Source organism: Vicia villosa, unplaced genomic scaffold (genome assembly GCF_029867415.1).
Source record: "Vicia villosa cultivar HV-30 ecotype Madison, WI unplaced genomic scaffold, Vvil1.0 ctg.001676F_1_1, whole genome shotgun sequence".
Classification (NCBI taxonomy): Eukaryota; Viridiplantae; Streptophyta; class Magnoliopsida; order Fabales; family Fabaceae; genus Vicia; species Vicia villosa.
In genome coordinates, this window is record NW_026705695.1 from 78818 (window position 1) to 99853 (window position 21036).

Sequence of the window (21036 nt, forward strand, 5' to 3'; positions counted from 1 at the left end):
GTTGGGATCACTTTTAGTGAGGCAGTACCTCGGTGTCTGTTGGGATCACTTTTAGTGAGGCGGAACCTTTTTAGTAGGATGTGCCTACGACTCTCTGCGGAGAGGTAAAATTTCGGAATTCATGCATGTGAGGAACCCGGTTAGGGGGATCACACCCATGTAGAGTCTGCATTTGGATATTTGTGCATTACTTTATTTGTTGAAATAAATATTGTGACTGTTGTATATCATGTTTTACTTGCATGTGTGTATTCTTTCATGTATGCTATTTTTAGATCGTGACCCTCTACTATTATTCTGTTGTGGCTAACAACCACCCAGGCTGTTAGCAATTGGGGATAGTTAAGGTATCCTGGTGTCGTGAAGACTTGCAAGATGTGAATGTCTTTGGCTAGGAGTTCAAGATCAGCTTAGGGTTTTGTTACAGAGTGTTGTCTGTGTTTGTTTGGGAAGTTTGTTGTTAAAGCTGGATGCTTAATTTGTGTGTGTGGTTTTGACCTTTACTTGTTGTCAAATACTCTGTACGCAATTATATTCAAGTGGTCAAATATTTTATGACCTTGGGCATTGCGCTGGGCCTATTTATGGAAAAGACTTAGACCAAACAGCTCGTACTCTGATTTATCATTTTTATTATTCCTAAAAGGACAGTGGTCCATATTTTGTAAGGCATTAATTTTGAAAAAAAAAATACACTCGCGCTGTTAAAAATCGGGATGTTACAAATTGCATCGCAATAGTTTCCGTGGTTTTGAGCTTTGTATATAACGTATATATTGTATAGTTTCATGTGTATACATTTACTTGTATATGTTTACTTGTTTATGTTCACCATATAAGTTTACTTGTATATGTTTGCATACAAGTATACTTTTATTGGTGAATGTTGGTGAAACACGTTGAGATCGGACCAGTTCGTTTTTCAAAATCCTCACTTTTCAACCTGTGAATCCAACATTCACTAATTTTTCCTTTTTGTATGATAATAGTTGTTTGTGTTCCATACTTGTGCATATGTGTTTGTTTGTGTATATAGTTATATATTTTCGTTTTTATGTTTGTTTAATTTTTGTATATATTTGTACCTGTAACGTTTGTTGAGTGTTTTGGTTAGGAAACTTTCTTTAGGCTTGTGCGGTGAGACGTCACCATGGCATGACGGGAGGAAGCTACTTTCCAAACACCAAAATAATAAAGGCGTCGAGCTAACGACGTAAAACAAGAGCTTTTTGGGAGGCACCCCAACGGTTGTAAATTTTTGTTTATATTCCAGTATAAGAGGTATTTAAGTGAAGTGGAGAGGGCTGAAACACCTAATTCTGTTCTAGTTTTTCTGGTTTTTTCTCTCATCGCTAAGTGGAGCAGAGCTCGCTAAGCGAGCATAGCAGAATTTTGTTTTTCTGCTTTATACCAGTGGGGTTCCCATTCCACTTGGTTCACTCATTTTTCCCACTTTCACCAAGGCTAATTAGTAGTAGATAATAGTTTTGTTTTTCTAATTCTTTTATTGGTTGTTTGTACTCGAATTTTGTCGATAATTCGAATATTTTTGAGGTGGTTTTCCAAAGCTTGAGTGTTTTAACTTGCGGATGTATGGTAGGATATTATTTTTGAAGTTTTATCATTCAAGTCTCTCATTTATCGCTTTCTATAGCATAACATGTTTAGGAATTTTTTCATTTGTACAATTACCATGCCATTCATTGTTTTGCATTACTTTCTTGTTGATTGAATCACTTTAGTTCCCAAACCATAAATGTGAGGAAGCTTTCCATTGTTCATATATGCTGGAGGCCAGAATCTTTGTTTTAACTGGATTTTATTATGCTTAATCTTTTGTTTATGTTGATTTTATGAAAGCATGAAAAGGATCAAGGCATTTTGTTTCATTTTGAGCACAACCACCATAACCAAATAGTCAATTCACCTTGTGAGTGTGTTATCATTTGTTAACACTTTTGAGCCTTTTTATCAATGTCCATGTTGTTTTTGCTAAATGCTTATCTTTGAGTGTTTAGTTCTCATTTTTGCATGGATGATTGATTCTTTGTTTTCTTGAACCCTCAACCATGATTTTTTGGTATGAATTTTTACCTTGCCTTAGAAAGTAGGGAGTATTCATATGATGGTGTGGTTGAATTCAAGTTGGGGAGAGAAATGGTTGCTACTTGTTTGGTTGTTGCTATGAGGTTGAATAGAAAGAAAAAAAAAGAAACAAAAAATGTGAAAAGAAAAGAAAAAGAAAGAAAAAAAGTGAAAAAGTTTTGAAAAACAAAAAGAAAAGAGAAGCGAATAATTGTGCTAATAAGTAGTAAGTATTGGTTTGAGAAACTTGTGGTTAAGGAAGAAGTTTAATCGGAATTTTGTTGTTTGAATCTTTGGTGGATTGATCACTCCCTTAGGTTTAGGCAAGTTTTTTTTCCGATTAGCCTTGTGACTTATTCCTTGTTTGTTAACCAAGCCACATTACAACCTTGAAAAGCCCTGGTGATTCTTGCTTTTATATCTTCAATGAGATTTTTGGATGAATGCATAATTTAATCTTTTGTTTGCAAGATTGTTCGATGAGTGTTAAAAATCCTCATTTTTGTGTGTTCTTCATCCATTGATGAAATTTTGCTAGGTGTGGTTCATGAGATAACATGTATTGTTTTAGAATATTTGGCATGATTTTTGTCCTTAGGATTCATTTCGTTTACATGTTGTCGTTGTAGGATAGTGGTAAGTATTTACTTTGTTTATACATTTTTGTATTGAGCCATACATATTTTTTTGGTTTTTAAAACTTGTTGATTCAGAATTCTTTGGTTTATTACTTTTGATTCTTTGATTTATTTGACATTGTTTGAGGACAAACAAATTTTTAAGTTGGGGAGAGTTTGATAAGTGCCAAAATGTACTTATTTTATGTATGTAAATAGTGACACTTATCGATACTTTTGTTAATACCGTTTGAATAATTCACAGTTTTGTGTATAAATACGTATACTTTGTGAATAGTTGTATTTTCATATACTTTTATACCATTTGATAGTTTTTTCTGTGTTTGGTAGGTAGTTATGCATATTTGAGCCTTGAGGAATAAATTGTCAAAGACACGGCTTCGATTTCGCAGTTTTGGTGCAAGCCCGCTAAGCCACTTTCAAGCGGACTTACATAGGCTCAAAATAAGGATGACCAAAATCATCATTTTGGTTTCCATTCATTTTTTATTGGATAGAGCATTGAATAAGATTTCCAACGCTTCAAACCGGGTGCAATTCGGAGTTACGGTTCTCGAGTTATGGCGAACACAAAATCTGATTTTTAGTAGAGTCCGCTAAGCGGACTCTGTGCCGCTAAGCGAGATGACGAATTTTCAGACTTGTTAAAAAGGGGGAAATCACATTTTTAGGTTATGGGTTGGGTATTTTTGAGTCCCAACACCATCAACTTCATTCTTAGAGTAGGATTGGCTTAGAAAACAACGTCGGGTCATGCACTTGGAAGATTGGAGGTGGATTTCTCATCAACCGGAGCTGACAACCCGCGAGATGTTTGGTTTATCTCTTCTATTCTCTGTGTATTTATTTGTGTTGGGTTTGTTTGTATAGTTACTCGAATCTTATGTATATTTACCGATTATAATGTTATGTTTAACTTGCTTTACAAATCTGTGTTGATGTTGTTCTGGATTTTTGCTCTATGCTGGGGATTTGGGTTACTTTAGAGATAAACTTCTTGAATCCTTATCTAGGATGATAATCTGTTGGTTCTTAAATCTAGAGATAGATTTAGAGCTAGCATTCACTGTGGGTATCTGTACTTAATGCTTTCGTGTTTGAGCGGCGCGCAAGAGATCGTCGACGCGAGAATACGGATGTTCTCGCGACTTCGCGTTAGAGATAACCTTAGTTATAAGATGATCTCGTTTGTGCTCCTGAGATGGACGCTTATGTGAGAGATACGTGATGACATAGATGAGTATCGTAGGTTGAGTATAACGGGTTGGTAAGTGTATGTTTGTGAAGAGTGAATATATTTACATTCCTGATAAGTTATTTCTCTTCTAAGAATGTGTTTATTCTTTTCCTGTCTATATCTTTGTTTACTTTTTGCTCATTCAATTCAAAGTTCGAAACCGTAGAAACTGTTGAATGGCATCTCTCCATCTCTGAGGACGATAATTCCCGGATCAATATTTCCAAATCTTTTTTGTTGCTTGCCCTATACTGCATTCAACAGCTTCACCAGATACCATTGCCACACTTCCTTAACTTGTGAAGATAACAGTGAACACGGACCTTTAGTTCATGCTAGTCCTTGAATACACAACTGGATGGACTTCTCATCTTATAGATACTAAGTCTCCCGTCAAAGTACTTTATTAGTTACTCAATAAGATTTACCACTCACACTAGTTCATCTTGACTAATTTCTTCTTCTAGTCTTGCATCCAGGTTCTACACCCAATAAGTACTAAGTCTCCCGTCAAAGTACTTTTCCAGTTAGTCAATTAGAATTTGCTACTCACATTAGGTCATTCTGATTAATTACCTCTTCACATTTATATATTTTTCTCTTGGTAAACACAACAAAAAGAAACTGAAGATCTTGAGATGATGTTGTAACATCTGACGTGACATCATCCTTCATGGTTCTTGGTTAACATCTCTAACTTCTAATTCATAGCACTTGGGGTGGAAAAAAAATAGTGTAATTATCAGCAACATCCAGACATATCAAGGAATACAATAGCCAGCATGTCAATAAGCTTTTCTTCAGACTTTCATTCTGATTTTAAGATGATGGATGCCATAGTCTGTACCTATAGAAGATATTCTCTCATTTAGGTTTCTGGAACAGACTTAGTTATAGCATAACATTGAATTAGTCAGATTCTTCTGAGCCATCTGACTTCCTTGATTCCAAATAACACTACCCTTTCTGGATCACAACTAGGGCAGTAAATATTCTTGACCATATTTTACTGTGGTTGAGACACAATATTCAGCTCCAACAACTGCTCTATGGTTATGAATGAAAATACACATATTTGGTTCCTTTGATCAGAGGAAAATACAAGATGTAAGCTCATCTTGATTTAAAAATAAAGGACCAGAAAGGAATACCTTCATGAGTTTTCTTTGGCACTGAGCTTTTACTTCTAACCCCCCCCCCCATAAAATAGGATTTGGAGTAGAAGAGCAAGTTGATTGTGTCCTGATCAACTTATAATCAGATGTCTCCTCTTCCAGACCAGGAGTAGGTTCCAAACCAATATTCTCACACTACATTAGTTTAGCACCAGAACATCTGTTCTTCAGCTGGTAGCTGCATACCAGTACTAATGTCCCAACATCCGGAAGGACATCTATTCCTCTTTCTTGGAACACTCTAGCCTTGAAATTCTTCAAGGTTCACACATGCAGATGATTATGAATATCATTAATCAGTTAACATTCATCAGCTCTAACAAACCATGCCATTATGAGTGGACTTGAGATAAAACTACTGCCTAAATACGAGAACACTAAACCTAATACTCTAAAAATCAGTTAATAACTACAAGAATCCCTGGCAACGGCGCCAATTTGATCCTCTGTCGCACACGGATAAAAAACGAGTATTTTGTAAAGTGGTAGTTTAGCGGTAACGACAACTCGAATATCGTTCTCACAAGGATTCTTGATTATCACTAACCAATAGTAAATTGATTTAGGGGGTTTATTTTAGTTTAGGATTCGATTATGAAAAACAAAGTAAATAATTTATTATCAAATAAGCTAAAAGGGTAATCTACTGATTTCGGTTCCGACTTATCATTGATTATTATAATTTCAATATCCTAATCCATTCCTATTCGATTAAAAAACTCACTGACAAGCGCAACGAATTTTATGTGATATAAATTCCTATGATCCGAATTAAGCAAACGGACTTAAGCCCTCGCGAATTAAGCAAACCCAAATTAATCAAACACGATAACGAATTAAGTAAACGCTAATGTGATTATAGTTAAGGATCATACAACAATGGAATTAAATCAATATACTCTATGAAAATTGAATTAAGCAAACAATAATCACATAATATAATTGAACAGAATAGAAACTTGATTAAAATTATTATAACCTCAAAGTATGATGGAACCTGTAATCCGCAAATTTTTCCTTGTAATTTGTTCTCCATTACAAACGTACAAAGCTTTCAAAATTATTTGATGAAAAGTAAAAAGTGATGAATAGTACGGCCAGACCTAGGTACCAGAGAGAACCAAACAGTTTACAACCCAACTGGGTCAAAAACATAACTCAGGCCCAAAACTAACGACCCAAAACTAAAATAAAACTAATGCTGCAACTTCAAACGAAAATATGAGAATAATTGACTCTGAATCTGACTTTGACTCCAACATGAAATTTGTCGCTCTTTCTCTTAGCTTTCCGGCGATTATTAGAACGCGTCAATCGGATTTCCGTATCTTCGGTTATGATCATTTTAGTACAGACTGCTAATGCTGAAAATAAAGTGCGAAAATGAAATTAAACCAAAAATAAACTAAATTAGAAAAACATTATAAAATATAAAAATAAGCAAAGAAAACCATAGAAATGCATAAGTACAAACATAAAGGAATGTGCATCAAAATGCACTGATCAAATTCCCCCACACTTGAACTTTTGCACTCCGAGCAAAATAAAATCAAAACAAAAAAAAGTACGAACACATCAACAGTTACTCATTCCAGGCTAAAAGTCTTCTTTGGTTAAGTTTGCATCGATAGGTACTAATCTTGCACACTAAGGATATCGTAGGAACACTAATCCACAATTGTATAGACATAAGTCTCCTGAATACATAAATCAACTCGAATCATGTTATTATGTTAAAGCCTAACTTACTCATCCTCCTTTTTGCTCTTTTTCATTCAGGCGCAATCACATTAAGCCCGTTATCTCCACACACTTATAGCAAGACGACCGGTTAATGATTCTGATCCTTTTCTGCACGGGTTCTGGTACTTACGTGGCATAACCCTTTGCTTACTGAGTTGTAGTTGCGGGGGATCGGACCGTAATCCTCCCTACCAAGTTCAACACCAGAAATGCTGAACCAGCTAACAAAGAGTCTTATTTTCAACTTTTTCTTTTGAAGGTTCCACAACCGTTGGGTTAAGTGACCGGGTGAGGGTCACCAAACTTAGAAGGTGTATTCCCTTTTTCTTTTTCTATTTTTTTTCCGGAACACTCACTTATATTCATCGGCTTCCCTGCGTAAAGTGTGTGAGAGATGGTGCCGACTGCTGAAATAAACTACTCAAGAGCTGTCAGAGAATGAGAATTTAAGGCTAAAACATAATAAAAAATTCAAATCAATTTCCATATGCAGGAGAATTACAGGTGTTAAAACGATACCGATCTTGTGAATTTTTCCTAAGTCTCCGCAAACTCGAGTCAAATCAGTCTATAGCCTAAAACTTTCAAAAAGATGCATTTTTTAATATAATAACTATAAACAAAACAAAACAAAGAAAAATAAATGATTCCCTCCCCCACACTTAAAACATGCATTGTCCTCAATGAAAGAAACATAACATAAAATAAAAGAGAGGAGAGTGAGGAAAGAACACACCCGAGTAGTCAAGGAGGATAGGTGATCACATGAGCATCCTTTCTCAAAGAGATATCTTCTACATTTTCTTCTTCCAAAGTGGGGCTCTCATGGAGTAGCTTTGGGTAATGTCCATTGAACTTAAAATTTTTATCCGTGCCTTCGCCTTTTATTCCAGGATCAAAGAAAAATCTTCGATAAGTAAAAGTGTCGAATGAGCACGTGATCTTCTTTTCCACAACATCAGAGATCAAAAGATTGAGGGGCTTCCCCACTACTTTTGTTTCATCTTCCCCTTCAATTGAGACCCTATGCAAAATCATGGACGGGCTAATATTGGAAATGTCGGCCAATGTCAACCCAATTGCCTTCTTTTGCTTCTTAAAAACCTGCAAAAGTTTATTTTCTTGACCAAAATCAAGGTTAGAAGAAATTATTACCGGTAGCTTTTCATTCATCTCTAAATAAGCATATTTCAGATTTTCAAGAATTGGTTTCAGCTCTTGGGAATGTGGTTGTTCTATGAATGATTTTTTCCGGACAGCCGGGGTGTCGAGAGCTTCATCTACACGAACAACTTCATTTGCAACCTCATCTGCAGTAAGGATATCATTTTGCAAGGCAACCTCAATTTCAGCACGAACATAGCAAATTTTAGTGTCAGTACAAAATTCACAAGAGTAAACATCATCAAAACCAGACAATGATGGAAAATCATCTGCAAATAAATCAGTACAAGTATCATCAACAGTTTTAGAAAGCAACTCTATTTGAAAAATAGATTGTTCTTCCAAGGGTTGTTGGTTTGATCCTTGAGCTTGTTGCATGGCATTCATCAAAGTGGCAAGTTGTCTGATTTGTGTTTGCAAAGTCTGAAGAGTAGAATCTATTTGTTGATGATACTGAAGATTATTTGCAGCCATTTGTTTGACAATATCCTCTAATGAAGGTTCGAAAGGTGCACAACACATAACCTGAAATTCATTCAGACGCTTATGCGGATCCTCACCTACAAAACCATTAATCCTAGGCAACAAATGTATTAAACCAGATTTCAATTCAAAAGGTACATCAACATCAGGATACTCAATGCATAAGTTCGCATCAGGGGCAACCAACTGCCTTAAGGTTCTTTGTTCAGCCATGTTATCCACAAACACATAAATACCAACTATGTCCCAAACAGGCAGAAACAAATAGAAAGAAGAAAAACGGTTCAATTAAATTCAGAAAAATATAAAAACATAGAATTTCATCTAATTAGACAAAATAAAAATTATGGAAATTTTTTTGGATTTTTTCGAAAAAGCAAAAACAGTAAAAAATTAATTAAAAATAGAAAAAAGACGAATTTGGCGATTTGGGGCTGAATTCCCTTACGGAGTAGTGATCGCACGATTATTTTTCTCCCAGTAGGAAAAAAGTTTTACAATCGAACCCAATTTTTCCAAAAACTGAATTTTTCGACTCTAAACGTGGATTGGTCAAAATCGTGAGGAAACTACGGCCTAAATGCGAGAACACTAAACCTAATACTCTTAAAATCAGTTAATAACGACAAGAATCCCTGGCAACGGCGCCAATTTGATCCTCTGTCGCACACGGATCAAAAACGAGTATTTTGTAAAATGGTAGTTTAGCGGTAACGACAACTCGAATATCGTTCTCACAAGTATTCTTGATTATCACTAACCAATAGTAAATTGATTTAGGGGGGGTTTATTTTAGTTTAGGATTCGATTATGAAAAACAAAGTAAATAATTGATTATCAAATAAGGTAAAAGGGTAATCTACTGATTTCGGTTCTGACTTATCATTGATTATTATAATTTCAATCTCCTAATCCATTCCTATTCGACAACAAAACTCACTGACAAGCGCAACGAATTTTATGTGATATAAATTCCTATGATCCGAATTAAGCAAACGGATTTAAGCCCTCCCGAATTAAGCAAACCCGAATTAATCAAACACGATAACGAATTAAGCAAACGCTAACGTGATTATAGTTAAGGATCATACAACAATCGAATTAAAGCAATATACTCTATAAAAATTGAATTAGGCAAACAATAATCACATAATATAATTGAACGGAATAGAAACTTGATTAAAATTATTATAACCTCAAAGTATGATGGAACCTGTAATCAGCAGATTTTGCCTTGAAATTAGTTCTCCATTACAAACGTACAAAGCTTTCAAAGTTATTTGGTGAAAAGTAAAAAGTGATGAATAGTACGGCCAGACCTAGGTACTAGAGAGAACCAAACAGTTTATAACCCAACTGGGTCAAAAACATAACTCAGGCCCAAAACTAACGACCCAAAACTAAAATAAAACTAATGCTGCAACGTCAAACCAAATTCTGAGAATAATTGACTCCGGATCTGACTTTGACTCCAACATGAAAGTTGTAGCTCTTTCTCTTAGCTTTCCGGAGATTATTATAACGCGTCAATCGGATTCTCGTAGCTCCAGTTATGATCATTTTAGTACAGACTGCTAATGCTGAAATTAAAGTGCGAAAATGAAATTAAACCAAAAATAAACTAAATTAGAAAAACATTATAAAATATAAAAATAAGCAAAGCAAACCATAGGAATGCATAAGTACAAACATAAAGGAACGTGCATCAAAATGCACTGATCAGTCTAATCCTCCACATATAGGTCCATCCTCCACTACAAGGGATCATATAATATGAACACTCCTTGTTCAAACAATCTTCTACCTTCAGCACAACCAGAAAGTATCTCTCATGGATCTCATCCAAAAACAGACAGGACGCCTGCTCGGATACCAATTGAAATTCTGGTATGACAGACTCAGTATGTCACTCACGATGTCAAGACATCTGATATGTTATTAACTTAGCAAAGGCAGAACAGAAAGATCCCCAATTTTTAATTATTCCTAAAAAGGAGTCCATGAGTACTAGAATCATGTATGTTCAGTCAACATAACCAGATTATAATCTTTATTGGTTCTGTAAAAGGAACAGCTATCAACCTGAACTTGATGTTATACGCGATGTTACAAAATCCAAGACTGAACAAACTATACAATAAACAAGATAAATAACACAGTAAATTGTTAACCTAGTTCGGTTTAACTACCTACTCTGGGGGCTACCAAGCCAGGAAGAAGATTTCACTATCAGTAGTACTATTTTATGTAAACAATCTCTAGTTTACAGATAAATAACCTCTGGTTTTCCTAGTCACTACCAAATGTAACCTTTATCTTAGAACTCTATCTAAGACAAGAGAACCTCTGCTCACTCCCTAGTGATACCTAACTTTTACAACCCTGCAACAGCTATTTAAACAATTAACAATGAACACTAACTTGATCTTGCTTCACAGCTTCAATCAAGAACACGATACTCAACTCTTACCTACAGGTTTCGAGTGAGAACAATAACTTCTCTTACCTACAGGTTTCAAGAAGGACATGGCAGCCATCCCACAGCCTGGGTGGTATACCTATACAAATCCTAATGACTACATCTTTTCACTACAAGGGTTGCTTACATTCGTCGTTTAAACTAGTTTACAAAGGTTTCTATTCATAACCTATTCCTAATTGGACTTGGGCTTAATAATCCCAGCAATCCTGGCTATTACATATATGTTGATATCTTCTGCTAAAAGAAAGGTCTTCAATAACAAGTTTCCTAATTTATCTCCTAAATTAGAAACTGCTGAATCTTCAATATTCTGATTTGATTCTTCAATATTCTGACTTGATTTTATTGACCTTTAAATCTGCGCCACATTGGATTACATAATATTCGTAGAATATTATGTATCTGTTGAGAATCAAATTGAATCTTCATTCCAGTTGTGCAGGCGCGATGTCATGAGTTGATGTCATGACATTCCATATAACATCTTGCTTGTACCTGTTTTGTTCTTTTATATTTGCAAGACTTATACATTGTAATTTAGCCAATCAGCCAATAAAAACATCAACAATTTATGTTCAGGTTACCACTAGATCAAGGTTGCATCGAAAGATACATATAAAATAGATTTTCGCACTTTTGATGGACATTATGAATTCCTAGTTATGCCCTTTGGCTTAACAAATGGTCGTTCTACGCTCCAATTGGCGATGAATGATTTGTTTCGCCCTTTTCTCAGACGTTTCTTTCTTGTGTTTCTTGATGACATTTTAATTTACAATTCAACTTTTAGTGATCATCTTAAACATTAACAGGTGGTGTTTCAGTTATTGAAAGACAATAGTTTTTGTGAAATTGTCTAAGTGTGTGTTTCCAGCTAAACAGATTGATTTCCTAGGCCATGTGATTTCAGCGAGTGGTGTTACACCCGATTCAGAGAAAGTTAAAGCTATTTTAGATTGGCCACTGCCACGTTCTCTCTCGGCACTCTGTGGATTTTTTGGCCTCATCGGATTCTATCTTCGTTTTGTTCAAAATTAAGCCACTCTCTCTGCTCCCCTCACCGATCTATTATGTTCCAATAATTTCAGATGGAGTACAGAGGCTGCTACAGCCTTTATAAATCTCAAAAGAAAAATGACCGACATGCCGGTCTTAGTTCTACCAGATCTTAACAAACACTTTTATATTGACACAGATGCATTGGGAGTTGCTATTGGTGCGGTTCTTTCTTAGGAGGGTCATCCCATTGCGTTCTTTAGTAAGAAAATGTGCCCTCGGATGCAGGCGGCTTTAGTGTATATTCGAGAGATGTATGCCATCACAGAATCTGTCAAGAAATGGCGTCAATACCTCATAGGCCACAAGTTTCATATTTATACAGATCAGAAAAGCCTAAGGGATATATTATTACAAAGGATTCAGACACCAGAACAGCAAATATGGACGGCTAAACTACAAGGATTTGATTTTGAAATTTCTTACAAACCTGGGAAGTCGAATTTGGTGGCGGATGCTTTAAGTAGGCAGTTTGAAAAAGAGGAACCTTTGTTGCTAGCCTTGTCTTCTCCAATTTCGGATATGTTCAGTACCCTAAAAACATTTTACCAAACAGATACAATGGGTCATAATTTTCTTAAACTGGCTACTCAAAACACTACTGAATATTCAGTCTCACAAGTTTTGCTTTATTAAAGAAATAGAGTTTACATACCAAATCTGGAAAACTTGCGACTAAAAATCTTGAAGGAGTACCATCATACACCTGAAGGAGGACATTCAGGAGTTAAAGTGACTTTAGCTCGCTTACGTGCTTATTTCTGTTGGCCAGGAGTGTACCTTGTAGTGAAGAACATGGTAAAATAGTGTAAAATTTGTCAGCACAACAAATACGAAACACATAAGAAAAAGGGTTTACTACAGCCTTTACCAATTCCAGGCAAAGTATGGGAAGACATAGCAATGGATTTTATCACAAACTTACCCAACTCTTATGGTCACACCGTTGTTTGGGTCCTCTGCGATCGCTTAAGAAAGTTTGTGCACTTCATTTCCTAACCGACTCACTTCACTGCTAAATATTTGGCCGCCCGATTTACAGTGGAAATTTTTCGCTTGCATGGAGTACCCCGATCCATTATCTCAGATCGCGATCTGTTATTTTTGAGCAAGTTCTGGAAACATTTTTTCAAACATCAAGGTACCCACCTGAAATATAGTACATCTTATCATCCAAAGACAGATGGGCAAACAGAAGTTGTGAATCGTTCTCTAGAAACGTACCTACGTTGTTTGGCAGGAGATCATCCCCGAAAGTGGCACAAGTTCTTGCACTTAGCTGAATATTGGGACAACACATCATTTCATTCTGCAATCCAGATGACGCCTTTCAAAGCTCTATACGGCCGCGATTTGCCCCAACTATTAGACTATGTGAGTGGTTCCTCCAAGGAGGAAACCTTGGATAACACCTTGCAACAACAACAAGAAGTTTTCACTGAGTTAAAACATCATCTCAGTCGCAGCAAAATCGTCATGGAGAAGCAAACAAATATCAAAAGGAGACATGTTACTTTCCACGAAGGAGATCTGGTTTTGTTAAAGTTGCAGCCATACCGTCAGACCATGGTTTCGCGTCGGGGATCTCAGAAGTTGGCTAAGCGTTATTTCGGTCCTTTTCTCATCATCAAACGAGTTGGCATGGTAGATTATCTTCTGGATTTGCCCTCTTCGTCACGAGTTCACCCAGTTGTTCACATTTCCGTGTTGAAACAATATCATAGTCAGCCGCCTTCCACAAAGTCCCGACCGCTTACCTTATCGGACGTATTTGTTTCACCCACCATCAAACGAATCCTGCATGTGAACAACATACAACAAAACAACAACACAAATCAGCGGCTAATCAGAGATGACAAGGACCATTTGAAGGAAATGGAGATACAAGGGTCAACTAGTTTACCTTATCACTCCAGAAGATCTATGGCGATAAGAAGATAACAGAATGCGAAAACTGAAGCGTTGGAGATGGAAAAAAGGAAGGAGATGGGGTATCAGCAAAAACAGAGCGCCGAAAGAGAGAGAGAGAAGGGAGTTTGCAAAATGAGTTTGGAGAGTCTGCGTTAGATACAAGTGCAGGTGTACTTAACCCTAAAGTTATATTACCAAGTACAGCTAATACAAGTGGGTTTGACCCTTCTACCCCAACAGTATCTAACAGGCAGATTTTTCCCACTCCTCAAGACAAACTCCTATCTACTACCAACCAATCAAAATCTTCCATTCGGATTCTCCCTTATCTTCCACCGGATTTTGTCCCATCCAACACACAAACTCACGTGTCCTTGTCCCAATAAACCACGGTTTGTCCTTCAACCAACCAGACTCAACAAATTCAAATTGGGCCAAATCCTCCCAACTCAGGCCCAACACATCCCTCTCCTGAAGCAGATTCCTTTCCCTTGAACCTTGTGGACAAGGTTCTTTATGAGCCCCGAAGTAATGTTATGAAGATGTCACGGCCCAACAAAGTTAAAAAGAAACCAGTATTGTTGAAAGACTTTATTTTAGAATAAGGGGTGCATCTAGAAGTATTTTATTATTACATTGTATTAGTTCAGTTTTAGTTGTTGCGGCCCATGGCCCAAGTAGTGGTATTAACCCTACTATATATTATGTATTATGCCTCCTAACGAAATAAGAAGAAAAGTTGTTTTATTTTATTGTCTTTTTATGCCTTCTTAGATCTAGGGTTACTACAAAAATCTATCAATATACTTGTATGGTGTGTATGTGTAAGAAACCACATAAAGCATAATCCTGATATACTTGTATGTTGATGATCTACTAGTAGTTGGAAGCAACATGATTAAGATCAATAAGTTCAAAGAGTTCACGATGTCTGAATTTGAGATGACTGACTTGGGTATGTTGTTATATTTCTTTGGAATGGAATTTCTCAAAATAATAAGAGGGTTGGTGTTGCATTAAAGAAATTATGATGGTAAATTTTTTAAAATGTTTAAGAATAATTGTAGCCTTGTATCAACACCTAATAAAGTCAATCTCAAGTTAGAAAAAGGAGGTAAGGAATAGAAGGTGGATTCCACAATTTTCAAACGGATTGTAGGTTCAATAAAACATTTTTGTAACTGTAGACCAGGTATTTGTTTTGTTGTATGTTTAGTGAGTAGCTTTATAGATGATCATGCGAGATGTCACATGAATGCAGCTAGAAGGATTGTGAGATACTTTAGAGGTGCAATGGATCATAAACTTTTGTTTTCAACTTCTGCAAAAAAACTCTGATACAAAGATCATATGTTACTCGAATGCAGAATAGTGTGGTGACAAAGTTGATATGTGAAGACTGACAAAAAAAATTATTTAAAAAAATGCATAAGTGTATTTCAAAACATAGGATTAACGGTTAATAGTCATTTACCCCCTGCAATAGAGGCGTGTTTTGATTTACCCCCCTTTAAAAAAAAACTTTTTAAAAACTTTCTTAAAATATTAAAATTCTAAGTCTTTTTCCCCCAGAAGGAAAAATTACCCCTGTAAAAGTTTTTTTTTTTATTTACCACCTTGATTTTTACACATTTAGAGGGTACCCCAAATTATAGGGGGTATTTAAAAAAAATTTAAATGAGGTAAATCAAAACACGCCTATATTGCAGAGGCTAAATCACTATTAACCCAATGATTAATATAAGATTGAATTCAAGAAGCATGTTGTTACTTAATTCAATCCTATGTGATTTAGAAGTTAGTTAAGTTGGTTATTAGAAGTTGTAACTAACTTTGTGGATGGTTAGTCACTTTAGAGAGATAGTCAATAAATAGTGTATATACATTTTGTATGACAGTTCAATAATTTTGAGTACAATTCACTATTCTTCTCTCATCTTTTACCTCATACTTCCATCAATATTTAATTTCTTGTAGTGCAAGTAAGCACTTGTTAGAACAAGTGCAATCTCATCTTCTTCTAGGATTTGATAAACCTCCTTTAATCTATTGAGAGTTAGAATCTCATACTTCCAAAATATTTATCAAGTAGCATATATGATTAGCTTCTCTTCTCAAGTATACCTAAACTTACTTCTTTTTTTATCACACACAAAAAAACTAAAAATGCCCTTTTCTTTCTGTTAAGGAAAACAAAATGGTTTCACTAATAGAATCAACCTTGCAACTGTTTCAATTATGGAATATTTTACATGGTCTATGCACCAATCAATAATAAAGTATTTATATAATCATTGATTCAATAAAGTTACAAAACAAAATCTATCCCCTCTTAAAGTTCTTTTCTTTATATTCAACAAATTCCATCACTTGATAGAACTTATTTTAGTTAATTATTCAATAATCCTATAATTTTACACTTGATTTTCATTCCTTATAGTAACTATATTTCCCAAGTAATGAAGAATTTTCTGAAAACACTTTAGGAGAGAGCTGCATATAGGAGCTGGTTCCAAGTATCAGGCAATCCTGGTAAGCACCAATGGCTGCAATCATTGCCTGCATGATCACCACTATAGGAAGAAGGGTGTGCATCTTTTCTCAATTGTGAGAGAAGTGTAATATCAAGTAGATAAACTTGAGTTTTCATACTCTTTAACACATTGTTCAATATGTTACATGGTGGAGGAAGACCTGCTGGATATGTTGATCCTGCCAATGGTCCAAATTGTCCACTACAAGATCTTTTTGGTTGATTCCACTCCTTTCCCCTGTTCAAGCCAAAAAATATATATATATCATGAAATTACATTCACTAAACATAATTTACATTTCTACCAAGGTATAGGTTTAAATTTTGCTGATGCATATAGATTAATTGTTATTTAATCATGAAAAATATTTTAACTTTAGTAAATTTTGGATTCTATGCGGTAGCTCGTCTGTCTAGTACGTCTTCAAAGACCGTCCATCTATTAATACTAAGAATTTTTGTGATAGATCCGTCTATATAAAACTATGATTTGTCTTCATTTGACTCTCTCGCAAGTGGAGTGCGGAATTGGTCTCTAGACCAATCGATCATACAATCAAATATTGAGTTTCCAAAAAGAAATTACTAAATAGAACGAGGGTAATATGTAGTATCGACGCCTTTTAAAAAAATTGGTGTGTCAGGTTGGTATCCGAAATCAATACCAACACTTATAAAAACATCTAGTTTCTTATATATTTTTTTAAAATTATTAATGATATCAATGTGTCAGAATCGTGTTTTCGATTTCTGTGCTTCATAGCGAGCGTAGGAGGAGTTACTTACATATAGTGAGTAGGGGAAATGCCTTGAAAGAAGACTTTAGTTTTGGAAGGATCAACATTAAGATCAACCCATCTAGCCCAAGTGTTCAATCCCTTATGGTATGCATCTAAACGGTCCATATTTGTGACCAGATTACTTCCATCTCTTATATAATCCCACCTGAACATCATAATCAACAAGAACTTAATTAACAAACCAAACATACCGTTAGGTGTATGTGTGTATTGTGTTGTGCTATAATTAGAAATGATTATGATTGTAGAAAAAGCATACCCTTGTGATTTTCCTTTATGGGTCCACCAATGCCATGAGTTGAATATTAACATGTCATTGCCTTTCCATGAATCTCCAGCGACAATGGAGTCCAATGTAAGCACTCGACCAACGTTTTCTCGTATTATGTCCACCAAATAAGGTGTGCGGTATAGCTGGATAGTTACTCCATAGTCCTACACAAACTCACCAACCGTCATCATTTTTGAATGATTGCAAATAAATTGCATCACAAGGAAAACCACACAACATAATGCAAAACAATTATGTTTCATAAATCTAAGAGGTTTCCGTTCTCTCCGGATCGTAATTGCGGAGGATTAAACCGTAATCCTCACTATAAAGTTCAGCATCAATCATACCACTGCACAATTTTTTATAAATTAATCCGATTAGTTTATTATTTATCTTTTACTTTTTTATGGTAAAGAGAACATCAATTATCTTAATTTTCAATACAAAACTTTATCTTGCCGTATAAAGCAAGAAATAATTCAAACATGTATCATTTCATCCACTTTAACAAACTATAGAATACTATAATTAAAAGTGATTAAAGTATTTTCAACACATAAACAGAATTTTCAAAAGAAGAAACAATGTATTTTTTGTATGCATAAAACAAAACATTCACTTCAAAAATAATAATCTAAATCTACAATAATGTTCTGTTCTGTCATAATAAATAATACATTATATTATTTCTTGCTACGGTTATCCACGGACTATATTGACAAGTCATAAATAAATTTTCAAATATATACACAGAATGTAAAGTACAATTTCATGTTCTGTGATTGATATTAATTATTGAGTAACCAAAATAATGAACATCAATAATAACAGAGGGATCCTCCTCAACTTGTAATCACAGGTTGGCAGAGTCTCCCTCACAGCCTGTCAATTTCTTATCAAAATCTGAGTTTTCTAGTAAATTCAAGTTCTAACAACCTTGAAATTGTGTTGTTTTCATCATGTATTCTATTAATTTAAATAAATAAATATCTTTTTTAATGAAAACTATAAAACAGAATTTAATATTCTCTTCAATGAAAATTAATGTGCAGTTCTTTTCTCCATTATTTTAATTATTAGCATATATTAATTTCGTTGTAGCATTAATTAGCACTCACTAGCATCTTAGCTTTGTGGGCTACGTTTTCTACGTATATTCCAGCTACACTTTACGGTGCATCAATTTGAAAATCTATACTATAGGTTGACAGGAGACAAATAGGATCGGTTCATCGTTTTATCTGTACTTTTATTAGGAAAATGTTAACTAGTTCCCTCAGGACAATGGTTAAGTATTTTAAAATAGTAAATTTGGTAATTTGTATATTTAATGCCTTAAAATTGAAATATTAAACTTCCTATAAATTTTTTTTTTTTGTAATGTTTAACCATCACCGCTGAGGGCACCGATTAGCAAGACCCTTTATATAAATGTTCTTTTTATGTGCACTTTTATATAAGATATACCAAAATTTTAGTCTACACCATTTTACTATGTCAGTCTTGTCTTGTTCTTATTATAAATTGTAAAAAAAAATAATTAAAAATTTATTTTTGACAAATAAATTAAGAAATTTGTTTGGTCTCATTTTTGTATAAGACAGATTAAAATTTTAAATTTATTTTTTATAAATAAATTCTTTCGACATATATAATAGTTTAAATATTTAATCAAAAATTAAATTTTATAAAAAAATTATTTTAAAAATTAAATCCAACAAATGGCACATTATAATAATTAGATCCACTAACTAATATTCGAAAAACCAACGCATGGAGCACATAAAAAGGCAACACAAAGAAACGAACAATGAAACGAAGATGAAGACAAATATGGAAGGGTTGGATACACTGAACACCACTGAATAAAACACCAAATTAGAAACAAGACAAAAACATTAAATTAATAAATAAAAAAACAAACCTGAAATGTCACAGAAGAAAGTGCCTCTCTCCTCACAAAGCTTGTCTTTGCATTTCTCACCGACGCATGAATCATACACGACAGCGATTCCCACATGTTCAAACTCAGTGAGTCTCCCACAAACATTATCTTCTTTCCCTTCCACTTGTTCAGAAAATCTTCCCCATCAAACCTACACTAACAAAAAAAATACCATTTATTTGAGTCGATCTCAAGTTTGCGTCACTCATTTACATTACGAGCTACCATTTTCTTTAGAAAAGACGGCTCATTATATTGTACAAATTATATAAGACTATTTTGATCGGTGCGAAACATTAATAGTTATGACATATTACAATTTTATATTTGTTTTGCCATAGTTATAAATAAATTTTTTAAAAAAAATTTATTAAATAATAAATATATCTAATTTATATCTATACTAAAAACATAAATTATTTAAAAAATCTTTAAATGAAGTATTTGTTTACCACATTGATCGGAACATGTATGTATGAGATTTGAATTTACCTTGGTAAGGAACAAGAATCAGGCTTCCAAGAGAATTTGAGATATTGTTTGTCAGGTCTTCCATACTTTTGACAATTAAATTCAGGATCAATGAAGGGACAAGTTGAAGAGTCATAGTAAGGATACGAAGGGTCAACAACCCAATTTCCTACAAACAAATTGCACCCACTTTGCTTTTTCCCACTTATACCACTCACATTATGGAACTCACCTTCACAAAATAAAACACAACAAAACAGAGAGAATAGAACAAAGAGAGTAATGACCCTGAAACCCATTTGGGTTTTTTTGGAGTCTAGAAGTTGAAGAGGTAAAGAATGAAGCACTTGTGGGTCATATATGTATAGGGTGGAAAAGTAGTATTTGGTGGGTTCTGTTGGTGTGGTGGGTAGTGTTGGACAAACACTATTTTTTTTTTTGTGGAGCTATCAAAGATTGAAAATTGAAGAGATTTAATTTATGGGGAAACTCAAGATGTTACATACATGTGAGAGAATTGAAAATGTTGTTTTTGAATTCTGTTGGGTTAAGTCTAACTATCTACATCCTCCGAGGTGAAGGTTCACGGGTGAAAGAGAATCTGTTTGTCATGATGTTACGTATCAGAATGGTTTCATGAATCATAACATAAATAAATACTACTCCTACTAAATTAATCTTGATTCGGTAAGATATTCTAAAATATGTACTTATTTCAAAAATTACTCTTTCATTACCATAATAATCTTCACATTTTTCTAAACCATACTACTCCCCTCTGTCCCACACTTTGGATCATCTCCTTCATTTTTCTCTCCTTTCCTCTCCATCCTCTCTATCTCTCTCTTAATTTCATTCTCTCTCTTGATTAAATATTATTTTTTAATGATGAGTGAGAGTGAAATTAAGAGAGATAGAGAGGATGGAGAGGGAAGGAGAGAAAAATGAAGGAGAGGATCCAAATCCCTCTGTCCCATATTATTTATGGCAATTGAATTTTTCATATAGATTAAAAAAACAATAATAAATAAAAAAGAGA

General features: G+C 34.5%; 1 protein-coding gene across 1 annotated transcript; it reads right to left on the minus strand.

Moving 5' to 3' along the window:
• Positions 1 to 16249: 16249 nt before the first annotated feature.
• On the minus strand, positions 16250 to 20586 carry LOC131636238 (protein trichome birefringence-like 38). Its single transcript, XM_058906874.1, has 5 exons — positions 20019 to 20586; positions 19506 to 19677; positions 17567 to 17742; positions 17294 to 17452; positions 16250 to 16745 (listed from the first exon to the last, which is right to left on the minus strand). Exons 1-5 carry the CDS (start codon positions 20294 to 20296, stop codon positions 16457 to 16459), a joined length of 1074 nt encoding a protein of 357 aa, XP_058762857.1. The 5' UTR covers positions 20297 to 20586; the 3' UTR covers positions 16250 to 16456.
• Between the last annotated feature and the right edge of the window lie 450 nt (positions 20587 to 21036).